At 36.9% G+C, this 23,768-nt stretch overlaps 1 protein-coding gene across 1 annotated transcript in view; it reads left to right on the forward strand.

Annotated features, from left to right (window-relative positions):
* LOC117573094 (myosin-VIIa) overlaps window positions 1-11,600 on the forward strand; it is a 157,010-nt gene extending 145,410 nt beyond the window's left edge. The window contains 4 exon segments of the mRNA XM_052008373.1: window positions 1,398-1,727; window positions 2,741-3,145; window positions 11,013-11,216; window positions 11,458-11,600. Coding sequence (XP_051864333.1) covers window positions 1,398-1,727; window positions 2,741-3,145; window positions 11,013-11,216; window positions 11,458-11,520 — 1,002 coding nt within the window. The 3' untranslated portion in view covers window positions 11,521-11,600.
* The last annotated feature ends 12,168 nt before the right edge of the window (window positions 11,601-23,768 follow it).

Consider the following 23,768-nt stretch of genomic DNA (forward strand, 5'->3'; position numbering starts at 1 on the left):
CAGCCGAGACGATCTAGCCATGTCTGTCTGTCCATGTCCTCTATATAACAAAAATACCGTTTGGTATATTTTTAGTTTCTTGTAGTATATTTGTTATATTTTGAAAATAATACGAGAATATTTTGCTTTTATTCAAAATGGGTAGCGGGTATCTCACAGTCGAGGACACTCGACTGTAGCTTTCTTACTTGTTTTATATGAACATAGAAGCCTAACGCTTAAAATTAATTTTATAATTATTTTTGAATTCCTTATTATTTCTGTAATTAATTTCTTACCCAAATTTAAAGATATAATCCACATCATAACATGTTGCTTTTTAATTAATATTTAATTTTAAACATCCCTTATCTTCTATTAGACGATATCTTTTGTTCGGTCTAATGGGACACCTACCTAAACCTTCTTAAGTTGTCATTTCCGCAACTCTTCGCTTTTTATTCCCGATAACCAAAGTTTAGAAGGGTATTATAACTTTGTGCCAGTAGGAAATTGATGTTATGTAACAGGCAGAAGAAGCCATCTCCGATCCCATAAAGAATATATTCTTGATCAGCATGGTTGCTTTGCATCTATGTATCATTATTTTAAATTTATTTATTTGATCATTGGCAATAGATACGAAAATATTTAACAATTTCAACTTTACTAATTTCACCCAAGCTTCTAATATATTTCCGAAGTGAAGTCCTGCCGGGGGCCTAAAATTGTTCTCGTTACCATTTGTTTGTATAATTGAAACAATGGATACTTCAAATATTTGAAGTTCTCTTTTTGTTGTGCCTATTGTTTTTATTGGGTTCTATATAATCTTTCTTACTAAAATTTCAATTCTTTTAGTTCTTGTTCTTGCTTGAATACCACCATTTACGTGTCATATTACTTAAGATATCGATCTTTAATATATCTAAAATATGATTTGCATTAAATTTCAAATTTTCGTATTTTAATATAAAGTAGAAAATTTTCTTATTGATAAGATATTCAATTAATATATGAAAAAAGAAAATCAATATAATTTCCCTAAGATAGTCGAATGCATCGCTATTATTATTAGTTAGATAATCTCTAGAGTGTGACACTCATTTCTATCTTTAGTCTGGTTATCCTAGTTTCGCTCTAGAGATGTACGTGTTTTTAGCCTCCAACATTTTAATTTTTTATATTTTTTTTGAATACATATCATAACCGGTAAAATGTTACTCTTTGCAGGGTTCCAAAATCGTATCTATCTCGGGTCTGGGGAATCTAAAATCTACCTAAATTCATTTTTGGAATTCGGTTGGTTTTGATTCCGTAGCACCGTTACCAGTTTGGTATCACTGTATTAAACTTTCAAGATTTTTTTTTAATTAAATTACTTTGCTTAAAAAAACTGATCTGTTTTTCTTTTTTAGTGTTTTTTTAGAACTCAAGGAACTAGACGTCGTCAATGGACTCCAAGCTGTGAAGAAATATTGTGTACGACGAATCGTAGACCATGTTATTCAAGGATTTATTTTATGGATGGACAATATTATTCTTTTGAGTTTCAGCCGAGCTCAACGTCCAGTGATGTCATAGAAATAATAAAAAACACCCTAGGACTTCAGGAAAAATCTAGAGGTTACGCCATTTATGAAGTATTGGGAAACACGGAACGAAGTCTTTCATCCGAAGAAAAAGTTTGTGATGTAATGGCTAAATGGGAGCGCTATCGAACAGTATCTAAAAAAGACTTCAATCAGGTACGTATTTTATATTCATCTACACACATACATATATGTACATTAAGCCTTCTCCACAATTCATTCATTCATTTATAATATATGAATGGTCATCCCAAACAGCAAATGCTGGAAAGTCCATATTTTAACTAACAATGCAAGTTAATACGCATCAAATGCACTCACAAAACTAGAAAAGGTTTTCTTACAGTACATACTAAATTTACAATGCCAATATCTCGCTTGAAAAATTCGCGAAAGAATTCGAGGTGAATTCTGTTTAAGAAACTCACATTTATTGCTTAAAATGGTTTGTCTTATATAGCTAAGAATAGTTTCTTATCTCTAAGGGGCTCACTAGAATAAAACAAGAAAGAAAGTTACAATCGAGTGTGCTCGACTGTGAGATACCAAAAGGGTTGACTTCATTGCCATTGGCAGAAAACTGTCCGTCTGTCCGTATGAAACACTGGATCTCAGAGACTATAAGAGATAGAGCAATAATTTTGTTGCACGCAAATGTTAGCCACGCACACTTCCGCCCCCGTAAATCAACAAAAATCGAATAACAAGCGTAATTTTAAAGCAAGAGTTTTTGTATATAGAAAAGCAATTGTGATTCCTCAAAATTTGGGTGTGATCAGATAAAAATTGTGGTAGTTATTCACGAAATACTTTTGTATGAGCAAAAACGCCTACTTACTAGGGGTCTAATTTGCTTTGGCTGACAATCTTGGTATATTGCGCCGTCTATGGTACATTTGGAATGTGGTACTAAATCGATATACCAAACATACAATTTGGAATAATTTTAATATTTGTGTTATTTTTTGTATATTTTGGTAAAAAAAAAATCGTAATCATTTGCTTTTATTCAAAATGGGTAGCGGGTATCTCACAGTCAAGCACACTCGACTATAACTTTCTTACTTGTTTTAAATAATTTGGTTTGCCGTTTAGAGTCTTTAAATAAATAAATAAAATACCAAACGGAAAATTAAAAAAAAATGCACACATGTTTATTTTTTTTACAGGTTCAATATGCAATGCAACATCAAAACCACATTTTCTTGTTCAAAAAACATTTATTTTGCGACAGTTTTATTAATTTGGACGATGCAGTGGAGAAAGAATTGCTTTACCATCAAATATTACATAATCTAAGAAGTGAACGTTATCCTATTTCTGAAATGGAAGCTATTATGCTTACTGCACTGCAAGGACAATTGGAGCTTGGCGATTATTCTGAAAAAGTTAATGATTATGAAGCTGTAGCCAGCCACTGTTTACCACCCCGCTTTGTTCCAAATATTCCACAAGGAGCGGTTGCAATGCATCATCAAAGTTTGAAAGGCATGTTAAATTTAGAAGCAAAAAAATCGTTTCTTAATTTGATACAGAGTTGGCCTCTTCATCGTGCGACAATATTCGATGTTATGGTTAGTATAAATAATTATATTAATTTTATTTTTAATTGTTTATTATGAAATTAATATACCAAATACTACATATATATATATATATATACGTCCAAGCAGCACAGCTTACATTATCCTGAACACTATCTATGCTACTAACATCCCTTTGGTATTCTACCAAAACAACCGAGTTAGGAGTGAACTTATCGGCAACTCGAAAAATATCGTACAGCAATCGTAATTATACCCGCTACCCATAGGGGTAAGGGTATTATAGAAGGGTAGAAGGGTATTATAACTTTGTGCCGGCAGGAAATGTATGTAACAGGTAGAAGGAGGCATCTCCAACCCTATAAAGTATATATTCTTGATCAGGGTCAACAGCCCAGTCGATCTAGCCATGTCTGTCTGTCTGTATGAACACGTTGATCTCAGACAGTATTTGCTATGTTTGCACGCAGATGAAGTTTGTTTGAAATTGTTGCAAGCTAGAGCTACGAATTTTGGTTTGCACAATAACAACTATAGTATTGCGATCAGATAAAAATTGTAGAAGTTATTAAAGAAATTCTTTTGTATGGGCAAAAACGCCTACTTACTAGGGGTCTGAGTTGCTTTGGCCGACAATCTGGTATATTGTGCCGTCCATGGTATATTTTGAATGCGGTACTATATCGATATAACAAAAATAAGGTGTGGTATATTTTTAGTATTCTTCTAGTATTTTCGGTATATTTTGAAAATTATACCAGAATATTTTGCTTTTATTCAAAATGGGTAGCGGGTATCTCACTGTAGCTTTCTCACTTGTTTTTTTTTTTTTAGCTAGAATCACTATTTTTGGTACTATTTTGTAGATTTCACTTTTCAAAATTCACTTCATTGAATTCACTTATTGAATCAAAACACATGTGTCTTGAACTTGTAGAAAACATATGTAATATAAAAGGCGCTAAAAGGGACGGGGTGACGAGAAAAAGCTTCGTCAGTGTGACTGTGCGTGTCATAAAGTCACACAAGCAATATACTAAACTGTCCCTGCTCTCCTTGCAATGAAACGGATTTACTGTTCACATGCCGGCAGTATGCTAGCTTCAATGATGTGAGGATACACATCAGTGCCGCGCACCAGGAAATCATTGATGGCTGGAACCAGCGCTCGTCAGCAAGCGTAGTGCTGCGGAATTAATTCATCGACTGGTCGGAGAGGGGTGCGGCGGCAGAGTTGGGGGTCAAATTGCAGCAGCACCCTTCGACGGAAGTCGGATGTGCGAGAGCGAACGATCGCAGATGATCTTGAATATCTTGCATCCGGTGTTGACGACAATATTCGCGGTCATGAGGATGTTCACAGCTTTATACTGGAGCAGAGACGTGAGGGATGTCCCCTCGGGCAGCGGTAAGGCCTGTCGGTGGCTGGAGAGCGAGAAGGATCATGACCGCACCGAAGTCGGGCGAAGAAGGATCAGTGGGTCAGCAGCCTCTTCTCGTAGATCACGCAGATCTTGCATGAATTGATTGTGGATTTGACAAGGACCCTTAATTATGGAATCCAGAACTTGGAGCGAATCAGACCCCATGTAAGGATATATGATGGGTAAAATGGACCAAAAGTCGGACAAAGGAAAAGGAATCCGCGAGTATAATCGGATGGTGGATCGTCCTTAAACGCCCACAAGCACGTAAAATCCCTTGCTATCCAGGAAGGGATTTAAATTTCGGACGGGACGTGTGCCTGTTGCCTTGACCGCAAATAATGGTATTTCTTGGAAAGTCTTGGACGTGATAGCTCATCAGCGCTGACCACGTTTGAGCATTGAGCCGCCATATAAAACATAAGCGGAAGAACGAAGTGATCTAGTTAAGTCAGAGAACCTACTCAGAAAATCGAGAGTGAGAGCCAACTTGGCACTGTTTCATCGAATGCTCTGTTCCAGAGAGGTGGGTCATTAAGCCACCACAAAGAGTTATTGATTAGCTCTTGTGGCAGGACAACTCGGCTCGAGAGAATAGTAGGACTGTGGTCAGATCGCACATGCGACCACATTTTAGAGTCTCTGGTTCGGACTATTTTGACCTTACGACTGGCCACAAAAGCTGTCCACTTGGCGGTGGCTTGTTTAGCCAAGCCTGAATAATTTTAGAATCGCTCCAGTAGAAGGTCTGGAAATTCTCGGCTAGAAGCTTAATATTATGGCCGAAGAAAACACGGCTAATAGAACTTCACCGCAAAGTTCTAAGCCGGGCACTGAAAGTGACTTGTCTTCGCAGTGAGGAGATGCGTGGCTCTCTGTGCGTTCTTTTAACGCGGACTCTTTAACCAGCTACGCTGGAAAATCCTCCACCTTCGGAAACTTGGAAATAAGCTTGTCAACTTTATTTTTAACTTGAATGACGGCTCTCGTTGAAAATGCAGATACAGATGTGGACACATTCTGGGAGACGGGACCGGCGACAATCCAGCCAAGCACTGTTTGTTGTACAAGGAGCCAGCCGCACGACTAGAATGGAACTTAATGCGTCGTACCCTGAGTCGAATAATGCACGCGCAATGTATAAAGCACCAAGATGGGATACATTGATCACCGCCGTGCCAAGCAGGATATTCTACGAATTCACGACAAAGTAACATTCGTTGTCGATTAGTTTGGTGTTGACTGTATAGTCGAATTGAGAACTGGGATAGAAGAAGTGGCGCCATTTTGGGCATTATCGTCCCGATGAAGCGTTGTCCCGCCTCTTTATGTGAAGCCTCTTGTGCAATTGTGCGCACTAGTACAAAGATGGTGACCTCTAGCGAAACAGTTCAAACAGGCTTTCCCGGACAGGGTGATTCTCTTTTGAGCATAAGTCACTAGACTTGCCCTTCACAATGACTGCCATTAAGTAGACCGGAGACAGAGCTAATCTAGTTCAAGCCATTACAAGAATTTGTAGATAATCTCCTTTGAGGTCAGTCAGCACAGATTCAAGTGAGGGATTAATAACAACATGCCCGGAGCCATCGGTCATTCGCCGTGAGGAGGTGAGTAGCAACGCACTACGTTCTCAATACGCATGTAGATCGCTGCTCCTGTTCTGAAACATCACAAGAGCCGTGAGATTGCAGATTACCTTTAGCCCTTCTCGTAGAAGTTGATCCTTTGGAATATTCTTGAGTATCCCCCTGTCGTTAGCATAATGGAAAGGCAACGCTGTCCAAGGCTGTGCACACATCAGCAATAGTATACATAGCGCCTCCTCGGATGTGCATCCCTGCCAATACGTCTTCTACGTACATGTAATTAGAAATGGCTCGGCATGCCAGCGTATGTCTTGGATAAGTTGCTGAAGAACCAGTAAAGCCAGAAACGGTGCGCAATTGACACCAAAGCTGATGGTATTCCCAAGCTTGGATGATCACAAAAAAGTTAAGGCACAGTCAGCAAACGGAGAGAAGACGGAAATGTCAGAGTGCTCGAGAGCAGTCAATCACCGCAAAATAGTGCTCTGTAGGTTCTTAATCGCTGCCGCGTAGTCTTGAGAAACCATAAAAAGGTTAAAATAAGACGACGCGAAACCGTCGTTTGTGAATGGAAATTTAGCGATTATTTCTTTGGGTTAAATGCAATCTTGGAGTTGCGTTGGAATAATTTCCCAACCGGTGTTGACACGTATTTTCGTTTATTTTATAGAATCGATCGACCAAGCATTTAAGAAGTTACAAGTATTTATATTTTGATTGTCGAACTAAAAAAAATATCACAAGCTTTCGATTAGATTAATATATAGTACGTAATCATTAAATTTGTCTCTTTTCTTAAAAGGCAATCGACAATCGGTTTCACGTAAGCCACATCAAACTGGAGGGGTTGCGACAGTGATCCGAACATAAGACTAGACGATTAGGCCAATATATGTAGTTTTCGTTAAGTTTATGGTTTCTTCAGTTTTGCTCTTGGCATTTGTAAATGCAGACTTACATTTCCCTCATACCCGATGTAACGTCAGATTCGTTGTGAAACTGTAAAATGAATAAACTAGAAAGAAATCGAGTATGCTCGAATTAAAACAAGACCATTTAAGATCAAATAATGAATACTAAGAACATCAAAAAAATTATCAAAATAAGACCTAACATACTGAATGTAGGTTCCGCAATTTTCGAATCCATCGGAATTCTTATATAGTTATTTAGTGGTGTTCAACATATACATAAATACTTACATCTTAATATTTGAATACGCCTATTAAATAAAATATTAAAATTAAATTTATAAAACAAAAAAAAAACAATGAAATATAATATAATTTTTTTATCTTTTAATATTTATAAGAACTTAGACTTATATCAAATGTTCTTGCAATCAAGAAGTATTTTCTAACTTCAATATTTTCATGTTCTTGCCGCACTTTGTTGATAAAATTCTTAGTAATAAGACCAAAATGATTTTGGAAGATTTATTTTTAGTGTACTTAACTCAATTTTTTCTAAATAATTATATTAATCAAGAACAAAATCTTGAATCAAGATTAAATTATGTCAAAATTTAACCAAGATGACAAAATTTTAAATCCAAGTAAAAGTTCATTATAGTTCCACATTTAATACTTTTAATACGATTTATTTTGACTCAAATAGGAAGAAGAAATATTCTTCAAATATTCTTTATTCACGAATACATAATTGGAAAAACTGGTATGAAAAACAAAACCAAAAACGTGCTATAAACCCCATTTTACGATATTTTCAAATCATTGACTATGTATTTTGCTAGTTCGTGTGCTAAAACCAACAATAAAACTTCACTTCTATGTATAAAATGTCATTGATTCATAAAGAGTGTTCAATTTGTTATTTAACTGTGTTTAAATAATTATATATTCTGTAGAGATAAATTAACATTTTGTAACTCACTTGTCAAATCAGGTAAGACGACAGTGCTTTGACGCCGATTTTGATATACAGTAAAACCACTTTTTTGAAAAAAAAAAAAAAAGAAAAAATCCACCGACATCTCCTATAATTTTACAAAAGGGGACAGCCAATTGTGTTCTGTGTCATGGCTTACCCGCGACTGGCAGACAGTCTAGTAGATCGCTGGATGACTCGTCATGTCAAACAGTATCCGCCAACGTGACTGGTGTACTGGCGCCCTCTTAGCGCAACGCGTAATTTCCCTAACGCCTATTTTTCTCAAAAAACTGCAAATTTATGTAAATATGACCAGTTCCTGCTAGAAGTCTGGTCCTAAACTCAACTGTTTAATTCAAGTACTATTGGATTAATTAAAATAAATTTAATTAGAATTACAATAAACATTTTATTTAATGCATATATTTCTGAACGTATTTTTATTTTGCATATTACGAACTTCGTACTAGAATCTAAACACAGTATTTCCTGGACATCAGACTGTCTGGTAGACACGTCAGCAGTGTTGCCAGGTATTGAGCTCGCAAATAGGCTAGATTTTGGGTAAAAATAGGCTAGAATAGGCTAAAATCAGAAAAATATGCTGAAAAATAAGCTCTATATTAAAATTCAATAATATCTACCAAATTAAAGTAATTTTCATGTTTTTTATTATTAAAAGTTAACAAACTTTCAATATCGTCGTTCTCCCCGTCATTCAAATATTTGTCTTTGTTTTTAATTTGGGCAAGATGCTTTTGTGGCAACGAATGGGTATGACAGCATTCATTGTGTCTTCGTAACCCATATCTGTAACATTGAAATATATTATTATTAAAATATAAATAAGTTTGACACAATTTAAAAACAAACCTTATGCTCAATATTGCATTCAAGCTTTTTAATACCATTTTATTGTGCAATTTTCACTATGTTCATTTGGCTGAACACTCGTTCCACCTCTGCATTGGACCATGGCAGGGAAAACAACTGGATGGCAAATAATGCAAGCGCCTTAAAGGGGTTGTTGTTTCCTGCGTCTCTATACGCTAGCACCTCTGCCCAAAATTGCATCGATTCTTCTGTTTTTTCCCATTTTATCAGGTGAACCAATTGTGATTTTAATTCATCGATATCAGTTATTTTAAAATATTCAAAAAATATTTATGAAATCAAATATATTTTGTGTGGGTCGCAGTATATTATCTACTGCAAATATATTGACCTTCTCTAAAATATTGAAGTTGTCGGGAAGTCTAAAATGGAAAAGTGTATTATAAATATAGTGATAATCTAATCAACTGCAGCTTATTCGTACCTTTCACGGAGTTGCATTATTAATCGTTTCACAAAATTAACGCAAACCTGCCTTATTTCCGGTTCTTGCTCTTGATCACATAAAATAATGCGATAACATATCGCACCATCCAAAAAATCTATCGATCAGAAAGCACGATCATATGAATAAAGTTCACGTAACAATCGGCAAAAAAGAACCAGCAAAACATTGAACACCAAAAATAAAACTTTTCGTTGGTCACAAATACATTAAAAAATATAAATTATTTTTAAAAATAGGCTAGATTTATGGCTATAGGCTATTTACAAATTTTATAGGCTAGATCATTTAAAAATAGGCTAGATCTAGCCTAAAATAGGCTAAACTGGCAACACTGCACGTCAGGTACAAATTTCCCCAGCGCAGCCGAAGGAAATTTCAATTTCCCTTTGGTTGACTTGATACTTGACGAGTCTGGTAGAATCTTAGTTCCACATATACGGCAAAACGAAGCGATAATGTTCAACGAGTTCCTGTGTGTACATTACATGACTAGTGGACAATCGCTACTACTACTAAAACACAATTGGGAGGCACTGCAGCACTGACATTGCAGCTTAACTCAACTGGCAATAGGCATTTTCAAACATAATATTTATTTCGGCCTAATTTAACAATAGTCGTAAGCAGCTGATTGAATCTGAAACTGAGTAATGCCAATAATTTTTGATTGTTTAGTAGGACAGAATTTTTACACCTTTTTATTTAGAAAAACACGATTTTATGCTAACTAAAATGTTGTTTTTTAAATTTTAGTTGCATTGCACTTTTATCAATGTTATTGAACTAAATATAATTGTTAATTAATAAAAATAAACGGATTTTTGATATGCAATGTGGCAGCTTTTTTTATATGAACCGATTAAAGTTGGAACCCAGAACAATCGAAAACACGTCACAATGACATTAAATTATTCTTCCACACTCAAATATACGAACAAGACAGAGAACAATGTGATTATACCTCATGCCTTTGTAAACACTTATAAAATACTACTGAATAATGATCCTGCTTTACACCTCTAAGCTGAAACATATATGTATGTACATATGTTCGTATAGTTCTCAGTCAGGCGGTAGCGCCTAAACATATGCTTTAAAAAAATCTTTTGCCATTATGCTTCATTTCTAAACTATCTAAAATTCGACAATATCAACCGTGTTTTGCCGTATAGAATTGTTTCTTATGCAAAGATTTTTGTCTAATTGCAACCAAATTTTTAGAAATCATGAATATTATTGTTATTATTTCCAAAATTTATCTGCTTGCAACAAGGAGTGCTGTGAAAAATTTATAGCCCTATGTCTCCAGGTGTTCATATGGACAGACAGCCCCTGATCAAGAATATATTTTCATTAATTTATAAATATTTATTTTATTTATTTCCAAATATAACTATAGTCTTTATAATCTAATACTTTTATTCCCGCTGTCCATAGAATAGAAGAATATAATAACTTTGTGTGTGCAGGCACACAGAAAGAAAATTCGATAATACTATCTTTAAAATTGTACTCGTTATTTATATTCTAAAGTAATCCTTATCGGCATGTAGCATCAAAAAGTGTTTTCAATAAAATTTAGCTCTACATTTATGATCTGTAATACATTTGTTGCAATTTTAACTTATACCAATTTTGTATTATTATTACAGCAAACATTTACTTCTAATTGGCCGAGAATGTTATGGCTCGCTGTCGATCAAAGTGGTATACATTTATTGGAACATCGATCACGGAATATTTTATGTTCACATGAATATGAATCGCTAATTTCATTTTCTCCGAATATGAACTCCTTGATGATTTTTACTGGAACTGAAAAAAAACAGTCTAAGGTCATTTTGAGTACTTCGCAGGTAATTTTCATGAATTTAAAAAAAAAAAACTAAAAACTAAAACAGCCGAACAAGCTTGATTCTATGCGACTTTTTGTAAGCAACAAAAGGTTATATAAAATAAAACGATATGGTCGAATATTAGAATATAGGATTCACAGCAATTTAAAGTCATCGTAACACTGTTCAGCACAGCTTTGAATTTTTTTTTATAACAATTATTATTTCTAATAATTACAATAAAATATTATTATTTTTGCAGGCTTTCCAAATAGCAACATTAATTAAAGAGTACTCTGAAATTGTGAAAGGAAAAATTGAATAAGTTGCGTTGTGGATGCCAGTATGAAATTGCATTTATTACGAGTAAAGCTTTGTAACTTTGTTTCCTTTCCATCAATAATAAATAATATTTAAATTAAAAAATTTTGTTTTTGCTTCAACCTTTTTCCTGGAAACAAATTACAAGAAAACAGGTAAGAAAGCTACAGTCAAAAGTGCTCAATTGTTTGATAATCCACACATATTTTCGGTAAGAGCAAATTAATATAAGATAATATATTAAAATAAACCTAAAGCTATATTTCGAATACTTGTATCGATATTCTTACTGCATTAAAAATATTAATTTTGTACTCTATGGTATTGTCAACTTCACGAAGATCAGTTACACCCTGCATTTCAAAGTATCGCAGCCGGATCGTGGATTGCGCCGGGCATTCGCATAGATGTGCCACTGTTTCCTTGCTTCCGACCTCGTTGCATTTGCTGTAGCTACTTTCACCCGAAACATGCTGCAATAGTAAAGGAGTTAATAAAAGTAATAAAAAAATGCCATCGTCGAGCTGTCGATGAAGATGTTGAGGTCATTGTGTATGTCTAGACCTGTCCGCCCTCAGCCTTGTGTAGTGCTGTCAGAAAAGTAACGTAATATGGGTAGAGCAGGTGGATAGTATAACCAATAGCTATGTATATTAGCTTTCCAGCCTATTGCAGGCTCCAGTTAGGTACGTCACGACTAATACCAAAGAGGACTAGTGGCCTGAATAGAAAAAAAAATAAATATTTTTTATATTGGAAAATGTGAGCTTCCGCTTTATTCGGATATACAATTTATTTATTTATTTGGACGTTGACGTACTAACGGCAGTACCATCAAGTGGCCCAGCGATACCAAGCACGAACTTGTTGACGCGCGGACAAAACAAAATAAATTTGTGAACAGCATGCATTCTACGAAAACCGCGAATAAATATTAAAAGACGCTGGACAGCTAATTAAATTAGATGAAAAATATGTTAGAATATATGTATAATAAGATAAATAATATTTAAATACTCGATAAATAAGCTAATAATAAGGTTTTAAGCAAAGGAATAGATTTACTAGAGCAAACTAAGTTATTGAGATTATTATAGTTCACACACAGAATACGGAAGGGATTATGGCAAGCAAAGTTAGTAGATCTACGTGAAATGAGAAGAGGAAGAAAATTCCTAGTGATCCTGACAGGAACTGCAAAACTAATTTGACTTAACAGCTCCAAAGAGTCTATTTCACCATTAATTAGTCTCTGTATGAAAACAGCACCTTGCATAGTTCTACGGTCAGAAAGAGAAGGAAGGTTTAGTAATAAAAGTCTATTGCGATACGGTGGTAATCTAATATTAGGATTCCAATTTAAACTACGAAGAGCAAATAATAAGAATTATTTCTGCACCGATTCAATCCTATCTTGATAAACCCTATACTGGGGATTCCAGACAAGAGATCCGTACTCAAGGATAGGACGAACCAGTGAGACGTACAAAGTCTTAGTGATGTAGGGATCATTGAACTCTTTCGACCAGCGTTTTATAAATCCCAGAACACCCATGGCCCTATTTACAGCAGACAGAATATGTTTATCGAATTTTAGTTTTGCATCAAGCAGAACCTCTAAGTCATTTACACCTTCAATTCGCTCAAGAGGAGTATCATATAACATATAGTTATTTAACTGGGAAGAACCCCTGCAAAAGGTCATAAACTTACACTTGTTGCAGTTGAGATGTAACATATTTACTCTGCACCAAGATTCTAGACGATTAAGGTCACATTGTAACAGTGAGTTTGCAAGACTATTATTAAATGTCAGGCAAAGTTTAACGTCATCGGCGTACATAAGTACACGGGAATGCTCAATAACAGAAGGAAGATCATTTATGAACAAAGTGAACAATAGAGGACCCAAATGACTGCTCTGGGGCACACCAGAAGTGACTTGGACACATTTAGATACAAAACCATTGTAATAAACATTCTGAATTCTGTTCGAAAGGTATGAGGATATCCACTCAATTACGCTATGAGGAAACCCTAAAACATTAAGCTTATACAGTAAGAGGTGATGATTAACAGAGTCAAAAGCCTTACTAAAATCGGTGTAAATGACATCCGTTTGCATTGTATTCTCGAATTCTTTAATTACAATAGAAGAGAACTCCAATAAGTTAGTAGAAGTGGATCTAGACTTCACAAACCCATGTTGGTAAGGTGAAATTATAGATTTACACAGATGTTGCAGTTGAGAAGTTATAATTTTTTCAAATGCTTTCGGAACCGCAGACAATTTAGATATACCGTGATAATTTTGAACTTTAGATTTGCTCTCTTTTTTTAGGATAGGTATAATGTATGATTTTTTCCAGATTTTAGGAAAAGAACATGAGTTAACGGATAATTCAAACAATTTAAAAAGCGGTTTACAGATACTACCAGCACAATACCTTAGCACACAACTAGGTACTCCATCCGGACCTGCCGAAAAAACAGGTTGTATAGCCAATAGTTCCGTTAAAATTGAGCTTTCAGTAATTAAAGGACCAAAAATACAATTAGATGAATTTAACTGATAAGGATAAGAAAAGGAATTTTGAGAACTTGGGACAGAATATGTCGTTTGGAAAAAGTCCGCAAATAAATCGGCAACATCATGACCATTAGATACTGTCATATTCTCAAAAGACACAAATGCTGGTGATGACGCGGATCTACGGATCGAGTTAACGAAGTCGTAAAATCGCTTTAGATCACGCTGAAATCTTATTCTGCACCTACTCAAATATAGAATAGCGGAGAAAATCAAAAGAAGAGTCAGTTCCCTTGAATTTTTTGTAAAGTCTCGACTTACGATTTTTTAAATTCGATAATTTCTTAGTAAACCATAAGGGTTTATCAGACAAATGTGGAATACTTGATGTAACACAAGCATCAAATAGCGAGTTCAAAGTAGAATAAAAAAATTCAACCGCTATATCCAAGTTCGCAGACAAAGAAAGTTGGGACCAGTCAGTTTGAGATATAAGCAGAGCAAGTTTCTCAAAATCGGTTTTCCGAAAACAACGAGAAAGCTCACCACAACGTACACACGACTCTGATGCAATAAATGGGAGCTCCAACATAATGGTAAGGGTCTTCAGGGGAAGATATAGGAGATATTCTCGATAGAGAACATGAATCTGGGTCTAAAACAAAAATAAGGTCTAGAGACCTGTTTAAGCAATTTGGAATACCATTAATCTGAGACAATGATACCTCGAAGAGACTATCAATAAAAACATAGGATACAGAGGGGGAAGTCCATTTAGATTCTTGGCGGAATGCCATGACACCCCAGCAATATTAAAATCACCAAGGACTATAAAGTGATCTCGATCAGAAAGCATATTAGAAATGTTATTAATAATAGAAAAATGAGCTAAATATAAAGCATCATCTGAAGCAGGGGGGATATATGAGCAAGAAAAAAAAATGTTTAAACTACCAAAGGATAATCTAACAGCCACTAGCTCAATATCAGAAGTGTGATCAATCAATTCTGAATTTAATTGAGCATCTACTGCAATTAAAACCCCACCACCGCGACGTACCTTGCGGTCACGTCTGTATACGGAAAATCTACTAGAAAAGATTTCCGTATCAAGGATGTAATTTTTTAACCATGTTTCAGTAAAGGCAATGACATTGAAAGGGAAAGATACACTATTTAAATATAAGTCACTAAGTTTACTACAAATACCTCTTACATTCTGATAGCCAAGAAGTAAAGAGGATGTTAGTTTTTTGAACTGACAGACATAGAAGGCTTTGAAATAGAATTCTTGCCACTACTAGGAAGAGAAACCGGAGACCTATTTTTCTTCTTAGTAACAAATTCTTTAACTAATATGTGTTCCGGCCAAAACTCTTTACTGCACATCATGCTAAATTGTTCAGCGGGAACACTTATTTTAAAAGATGAAATCTCCCGTTCGTACGAGAAATTAAATTTATCCACTTTAACCCTGGCTTGAGATTTGGACTTAATATAAGCCCGAACATCATCAGATGTCGTATTAGGGGAAAGCCTTGAAACGAAAATCTGCTTAAGAGGTGGCACTGCAACTAATGTGATGCGGACAACTGAGGTAGGAGCTGAAGGCGATTCTTCTATCGTTACAGCTCTAACTATCTCAACAGAGGATGGTGATGGTTGAATTTCTTCTCCATCTCAGTCGACAACGAAATCGAAGCCGGAGCAGGAGACTCCAATCTTAATGACGTAATGTCATGATGTGGAACATCCAGAGCTACCGAAGGTTGAGGGGACGGAGAACTAAATGACATTAATTCCCCAGCAGGTGGTACAGATAAGCTTGGAACATCAACTGGGACAGAAAGCTCGATTGGGGTAATCGACAGACGCGTATTGGCCTTTTTACGCTATCCAAGGCAGAAAAACTATCGGAGAGTTTTTTAAATCCAGCCAATATATCTTTAAAACCAGATCGCGTCTGCCGTATAAACCCAGCAATATCGCGTTCAGAGTGCCTACAGTGTTCACAAGTCTATCTCAATCCAGACTTGGCCGAAATCAAATCCACAATAAGGCCGTTAAAGCCAGCACATTTTTCATGTGCAACGTTGTCGCATAACCAGCAACAAACAAAACCCATTTTGCCACCAACTGGTACCCGGCATTTCTTGTTATAGCAGACTAACATATTGCTAAAACAAAGATAATTAAACCAATTAAAAAATTTAAAAAAAAGAAATAAATCAAAATAGGTAAATTAATTGCAACCTAATATGATCTGTACTTACGAAGAGCACAAAACACAGAGAGTATGCACAGGTCGAGCGAGACGCAAGATAGAATGATAGGCAACTACAACACCAAGAGAGGGAGAGTTACTATTCTAAGGAGCGTTGAGAGCAGTGTTGCCAACTCTTAGTGGTCGTTTATAGCAGTGAAAGCATAAAAAAATAGCCTAAAATAGCTAGATTTCTTCAAAAATAGTAAATTAAAATAGCCGTTAGTTTTCAATAACAAAATCTTATATTTTCGTACATTCAGTGTTGATTATTTAATGATTCTTCTTCGATAAGCAAATTGTTTAAAACTTGCCCAATTTCCACCTCCTCGGAACCAATATATTAGAAAAATGCGGTAAACTCATTAAGTATTTTTGTAAAGCTTATATCTGTCGATTCATCGATCAATAAGCTAAATTAATTAATTGAATTTGCGACAGCACATTTATTATAACTGTCATGCACTTTGTTCGATGAATTTTTAATTGGCTTTCTTTAAAGATTTGCGCGCACAAATTATTAAGGTGGTCAACCGAACTGACTGAATAGTGTTGAGCCACAAACAAGCAGAGAGCAGATTCCTTTGAGGATGTCTCTGTAGATGTTTTGGGAAACTCTATTGTTTGGTTACCTCGCCGTACTTCAAGGTGTGCCTTGTGTTTTTTAGTTTCAACGAGCGATTTCAAGTCTTACAACTTTGCATTTAATGTGCATTTGCAATATTTACAAAATGCTTTTGATTTGTTAGTTAAATCTTTTGCAATACAGTCCTTAAGTTGGGGATCCTCCAACCAAGCATCGCGAACTTTTTGTTTATACAATTTAATAAACAACCGCACAAACACAATAATCAGTGAATTTGAATGTAGAGATGGTAGCATTGCGAGCGCGAAACGATATTGAGAAAATACCAAGTACCCAAAAGCTACAAAGGGGTAAATAATATTTTAGTATTTAAAATACACAATTCGGTCACGCTGGGCGGTAAACGTGGTGTGTATATATCGATAGCCGCAAACAACGTCTCTATTGCCAATATACGATTTCCGAAAATTAAATTCTAAGGTCCACTTTTTTTTAGTCGACTTTAAATAAATAAATATAATCAAATATTACATATTATTTAAAATAGCTAAAAAAAAAGCATTTTTTTTTTGTGAAATAGCCAACATAACAGGCTCCTGCAAAATTGAGTGGTTTCTAGTTTTAGGTCATGCAAAATAGCCAAATCTGGCTAGAAAATAGCCAAGTTGGCAACACTGGTTGAGAGCACAAAGTACAAGCACTGAGAGTAAAGCGCGGGTCGAGCGAGACGCAAGATAGACGATAGCCAACAACAACACCAAGAGAGGGAGAGTTAACTATTGTAACAGCGTTGAGCGCAAAGAATAGCAAGTGAAAAAAGAAGAGCGCGAGAGTAAACAAGTATACAAAAACAAAGTGCAGCGGCAACGAAAACAGAATTGTTTTGCTAACAAAGCAAAGCAGAGTTTGACCACACAATTTGTTGTTATATTTTCAGAAAAATTATAATAATATATTAAATACAAGAAAGCACACAGCGATTTAACGATCTGTAGTTAAACACAAGTGAGAGAGTAAAATTAATGTTATATTAATCGTAAATAAAATATAAAAATTCAATGAAAAATCACAAAGAAAAAAAACACGTCCGACTGCGACTGCGAGAGCGAGGGAATTGGAACAAATGTACTAAAGTGGACTTATGCTGCAAGCCAGCTAGATCGGGACAAAGCTTATTAAATTGTATGGAAACGAATGATTAAATCAAAGATTAATGTATAAAATGCAATAGTTTATGAGTTTAGTTAGTTTAGTTTTAGTTTTCGTTAAGTTTAGCACATTGCGATCTAGGCACTACGTTAATTGTGTTTATGTTTATGCTATAGCATAATTGTTTGTATAAAAAGTGACTGCGCAATTGAAATTAAAGTCAATGAAAATCGTCAGGAGTCCCCGCTTCCTAAAATAGGATCGCCCCAATACTGAATGTGTCTTCAATAGTTTCAACTTTGTAATTTACTCTTCTTTGTAAATTGTAATTTTGGTTTTCTTAATTTTTTATTTTAAAAAGTTACAAGTATTGAAAGTGGGAAAGCGGGAAATGTTTAGAAGGCTTTATCGCAAAAAATATTAAAGCTGTTACAAATCATAGATATATTATTTTAGAATGATTATTTTCTAAACTGATAACAATTTATAAAAAATTGGTTATGTTTTTATACCCGCTACCCATAGGGTAGAAGGGTATTATAACTTTGTGCCGGCAAGAAATGTATGTAACAGGTAGAAGGAGGCATCTCATTCTTGATCAGCGTCAACAGCCGAGACGATATAGCCATGTCCGTCTGTGTGTCTGTCCGTCTGTCCGTATGAAACACTGGATCTCAGAGACTATAAGAGATAGAGCTATATTTTTTTTTGACAGCATTTGTTATGTTTGCACGCAGATCAAGTTTGTTTAAAATTTTTGCCACGCCCACTTCCGCCCCCGCAAATCAAAAAAAATCGAATAACAAGCCTAATTTTAAAGCTAGAGTTGCGAGTTTTGGTATATACAATAAATACTATAGTAGTTATGATTCCTGGAAATTTGGTTACGATCAGGGGTCTGAGTTGCTTTGGCTGACAATCTGGTGTTTTGTGCCGTCTATGGTTTATTTTGAATTGTGTACTATATCGATATACCAAACATACCATTTGGTATATTTTTAGTATTTTTGCAATATATTCGGTATATTTTGAAAATGATACCGCAATATTTTGCCTTTATTAAAAATGGGTAGCGGGTATCTCACAGTCGAGCACACTCGACGGTAACTTTCTTACTTGTTTATTTGTGATTCAATAATATTAGTATGTTGGTTTTCAGTTATTAAAGAATTTGTCAATTTTCTATCTTATATAATATATATTTTAATTTTATTTTTATTTATTTATTTTTTTTTTTGCATTGAAATAAGATTTGTTGATTTCAACTATGTCTTTTAAAATAACAAAATAAGTGCCATAAATAATTTTATTAACATAATTTGTTCCTGATACTAGAAGAGCACCATCTGTTATAACTTCTATTGGTCTATTATATTCAGTTAGTTTTCCACAACTTGATATGTTTTTATTATAACAAAACAGAATGATTCAAAATGGACTTTATTTATTAGAATATTTATTAGAATTTTCGATGTCGTTAAAAGGGTTTTCCGTCTTTCAGGGCTATAACTTTTGCATAGTATAACTTACAATTATAGTGAATAGTTGAATATTTTATAAAAATTATGATTAAAGGTGTCGGAAGCAGCAGACAGCGCATGTTAATGTAATGCTGTGACAGCGTCTGCCAGCAGCGCTGCTTCTGCCGGCAGCACTGCATGCTCTCTGACACTGTTAGCCATCGCTGCAGTTCGATCGGCTAATTGCTTACTTACTTTTGAATTGTTACTCTCTTGTAAATCGTGTCGGTGGCAAAGTTTGATACTTGCTTAAGTCACAGCCAAAACATAAGTGATTACATATACATATGTACATATGTATCACATTAATAAACATTAAATTTGAGTTCGCTTGTTTTATTTATAAACAATATTCTGGCGAATAAAAGCTTAGTAGCTCAACATTTGGAGGCCCCGGCGAGATACATATAACATACTCTCGCTTAGTGTTGTGAATGGACTGGACATACATATGTATATGTAAAGTTGCATATACATACATATATATATTTAAGCGAGCGGTGCATTTCTATTCTTCCATTCTCTGCTGTTTGCGCATGTTCGTCGCTGCTCCGTCGCTTGCGCATGGTCTTCGCTACTCCGCTGTCACAGCTACGTACATTGCCCTTTAATATTACTGCCCTCTCGGCTTGTGTGATTTAAATCAGCTAATTGCTTATTAGCTTTGAACTGCTGCTTTACTTAAGCAACTCGCGGGCGTTTGTGATCGCGATTTTGACGCGTTTTTCTAGCTGCGCTGCAGACTACATTTAACATACAAAGTGTGCAATTGTCAGTTAGCACAAGTGCGGTTTACTGCTGTTGTAAAAAGGCTTCCCAGATTAAATTCAATTAAATAGTAACACGAGAATTTGTTATATGTTTTATATTTTGTTATATTTCTTCACTTGTTTTAAGATACAACTTGTCCGTTCTATGTAAAAAATCAAAAGGGAAGAGAGCATAAAAAGCAGAGAGCGAAACACTTTAAGTTTGACCAGCTTACGGTTGGTCAAGAATCTTTTGTATGAGAAATACCAAAATGGTATATTGCAATAACTGCTAACAATGGAAACGAGCAAGCGACTACTGTCAAAAATCGCGCGCGGTTTTCAAGCTGAAGGTTTTATCGCTCTATGATAGCCTTATAAGACTCGATGCGTCGCTTTCTGCAGCTAAGCTAGCTGCGTTTAATTTTCCTGAATTAGCAGTACGTTTGAAGCTATTAGAACGTGCTCAAGCTTCATTTGACTTAGCTCAGATTGCGCTAGAGGAGATCGATTATAAAAAAAATCGGGAGTGAATCGGGGGAAAATTTCGATGAGCGTTTCCTTGAAGTGAAATCGCGTGTTCGAGCGCATTTTGACAGTCGTGAGCGTCAATTGATTCGGTCATCCACATTGCGGCGTGATCAGACCATCGACCCTTCGTCTAATGGCCACGGGGCCCGTGCTAATAGACGTCGTCTTCCTGAGCTCAAACTTCCCACGTTCGGTGAAGGTTACACGGAATACTCGAGTTTTTGGTCAATGTTCGAGTCTGTCATTGACAAGGATAACGACTTAGATGATGTTGAAAAGTTCCAGCATCTATTATCGTGTTTAACTCGTGCAGTGTTGGATGCAGTTAGGTCGTTGGATATATCGAGGATCAATTATCGTATGGCTCTGGATATATTGGATAATCGGTTTAACAACAACCGACTTGTGTTCCAGTCACACATCAAGGATCTTTTGGGTACCAAGAAGGTGGGGGCAGGAGCATCCGTGGCCACAAAACTTCGTGAGTTTAGTGATAAAGTTAATGTTCACATGGGGGCATTACAGACTCTGGGCAGTCCAGAGGAAATTGCAAACAGCATTCTCATCGTGCTGCTGCAAAGGCTGGATGTGGAAACTCAGGCGGCGTGGGAGGATAGCAGGGCATTGGACAACTCTGCCGCCGATAAAGTGCCGACTGCTACTGAGTTTTCACATTTCTGGACGTAAGAAGCTGAAAAGTCTGCAATACGCTATGGTTATTCACACAGCAGGCTCACAGGTAGGAAACTCTAAGTTTAGCCATAATGGCTGCAGGAAGGCATTTGGCAAATGTTTGTATGTTTTGTGACGCGCCTGGTCACGGCATATATTCCTGCCCCGTCTTTGAAAATTTGTCTTCCTTCTTGAGACAGAAAGAAGTGAAGAAGCTCGTTCTCTAACTTAATTGTTTAAAAAAAAAGGACACCAAACTCGATCCTGCACATCTGGCGCTTGTCGTAACTGTGGTGGACGGAATCATTCGTTGTTGCATTTCGAGACATCGCAATGAGCCTCTTCAGCTGATTCGTCTGCCCCTCTGCAGCCGCAAGCTTCTACCTCTCTTGCTGCCCAATCTCTTCGTTCTGATGCTGTGCTCTTGGGTACTGTTGTTGGTTTGCTTAAGAGTCGTGCTGGGCCGTTCGTTCCTTGTCGTGCCTTTCTTGATTCTGGTTCGCAAATTTATATGATGACGTCCCATTTAGCCCAACAGCTAGAGTTAAAGCGGACACGATCAGATGCTTTGGTTTCTGGCCTCGGGGATAGAGACGTTTCTGTTGAAGTATGCACAGTAAACGTTTGTATGCGTTCTTGCATCTCCGACTACTCTGTCACTCTTCAAGCTATTGTGGCGTCAACTATCAGCAACAGCCATCCGAATTTTGCCATTGATATCGATGGTTGGACGATTCCATCCAACATTCAGTTAGGTGATCCAGCCATCAATCGTCCGCAGCGCGTAGACCTGCTGATTGATGCAAGCGTATTCTACGGCTTGTTATGTGTCGAACAAATCGGCCTTGGAGATGGATTGCCGATTCTTCAGAAAACCTGTCTTGGTTGGGTAGTTGCTGGTGGTGGAGACGGTACAATGCGCACAGCATTGATGGCAGTGAAAAAGGTTTCTGATGATAGTAATGAGCAGCAGCAATGTCAACTGATGGGACTCGCCATTGTTGTGAAGTGCATGTCCAAGCAGATGGACAAGTTGAGCTGTCAGGAGAAGAAGTCACAGACAACGCTGGCAGAGACAAAAGCCGTGCTGCAGCAGACGCAGCGCAATTGCGAAGATCTGCAACAGCAGTTGCACGACAGGGATGTGGAATGGACACAGCGTCAGCAGGAGTTGGAGCATCTGCAACGCAGCAAGCTGCAAGAAGCACACTACAAAGTGCAGTAAGTGCAGCTGCTGGCCAAGGAGTGTTTCCTTGAGCTCGAATCTCAGCTGCAGGCTAAAGATGAGAATAGACAGGCGCTGCAAGCGTATCACCACGAAATGGCTCATCCTCTGCGTCACAAGCAGGATCAGCTGAATGCCGCCGAGCAGCAAGTGTTGCAGCTGCAGACACGAATTCGCAATCAGGAGGCGCTGGAGCGGAGGCAAGGAGCTGCAATCGCTGCGCACCAGCACCGAGCTGAAGGAGCGCGATCGTCTGGCGATGATCCAGGATGAGGTCAGAGCGTTGCGCACTTCGTCGCAGTCCCAGCAACCACAGCAACAGCAATGGCAGCCACAGCAACAGTCTCAACGTTGACAGCGGCGAGCTGTGCCGTCTGACCAACGAAGTGGAGAATTTGCGCTGTGTGCTGGAGCTGAAACAGGCCAAGATCTCGACGCTGTCCAAGCAGAACGCAGAGCTGCAGCGTGAAAACGACGAGGAGCGCAGTCTGAGCAATCGTGTCACGCTGCTGGAGGCACAGAACGAAATGATGTGCACAGAGCTCGAAAGCAAAACAGAGAAGGAAAAAGATATTCAGCGCCAGATGGAGGAAATGCAAAAGGCCTTCAACCACGAGAGCATCAAGAGCGCAAAGCAACATCTGTATCGCTCTGTTGGTCGCTCCATTCTCAATTTCGATGAGCTTCGCACGCTGATTTGCCAAATAAGGGCCATAATTAATAGTCGTCCATTGATATCAATTTCAGAGAATTCTGACGATTTGTGCTAACTCCCCCTCATCTACTGTTTCTTGGTCCTCCAAACGTGATTCTTGAGCCCGACCTAACTACGCTGGACTACAATCGGTTGGATGGTTGGCAGCGTGTCATTCAGCTGCAGCATTTCTTCTGGACTAAAAGGCGGGAGGAGTATTTGACTCTTCTTCAGCAGAGATACAAGTGGCGCACTTCTGAACGTCATCTCCAAGTCAATGACGTGGTCTTGGTCAAGGACGAAAATTTGCTACTGCCCCTGAAGGATGATGTT

This window comes from Drosophila albomicans, unplaced genomic scaffold (genome assembly GCF_009650485.2).
Source record: "Drosophila albomicans strain 15112-1751.03 unplaced genomic scaffold, ASM965048v2 utg000051l_pilon, whole genome shotgun sequence".
Classification (NCBI taxonomy): Eukaryota; Metazoa; Arthropoda; class Insecta; order Diptera; family Drosophilidae; genus Drosophila; species Drosophila albomicans.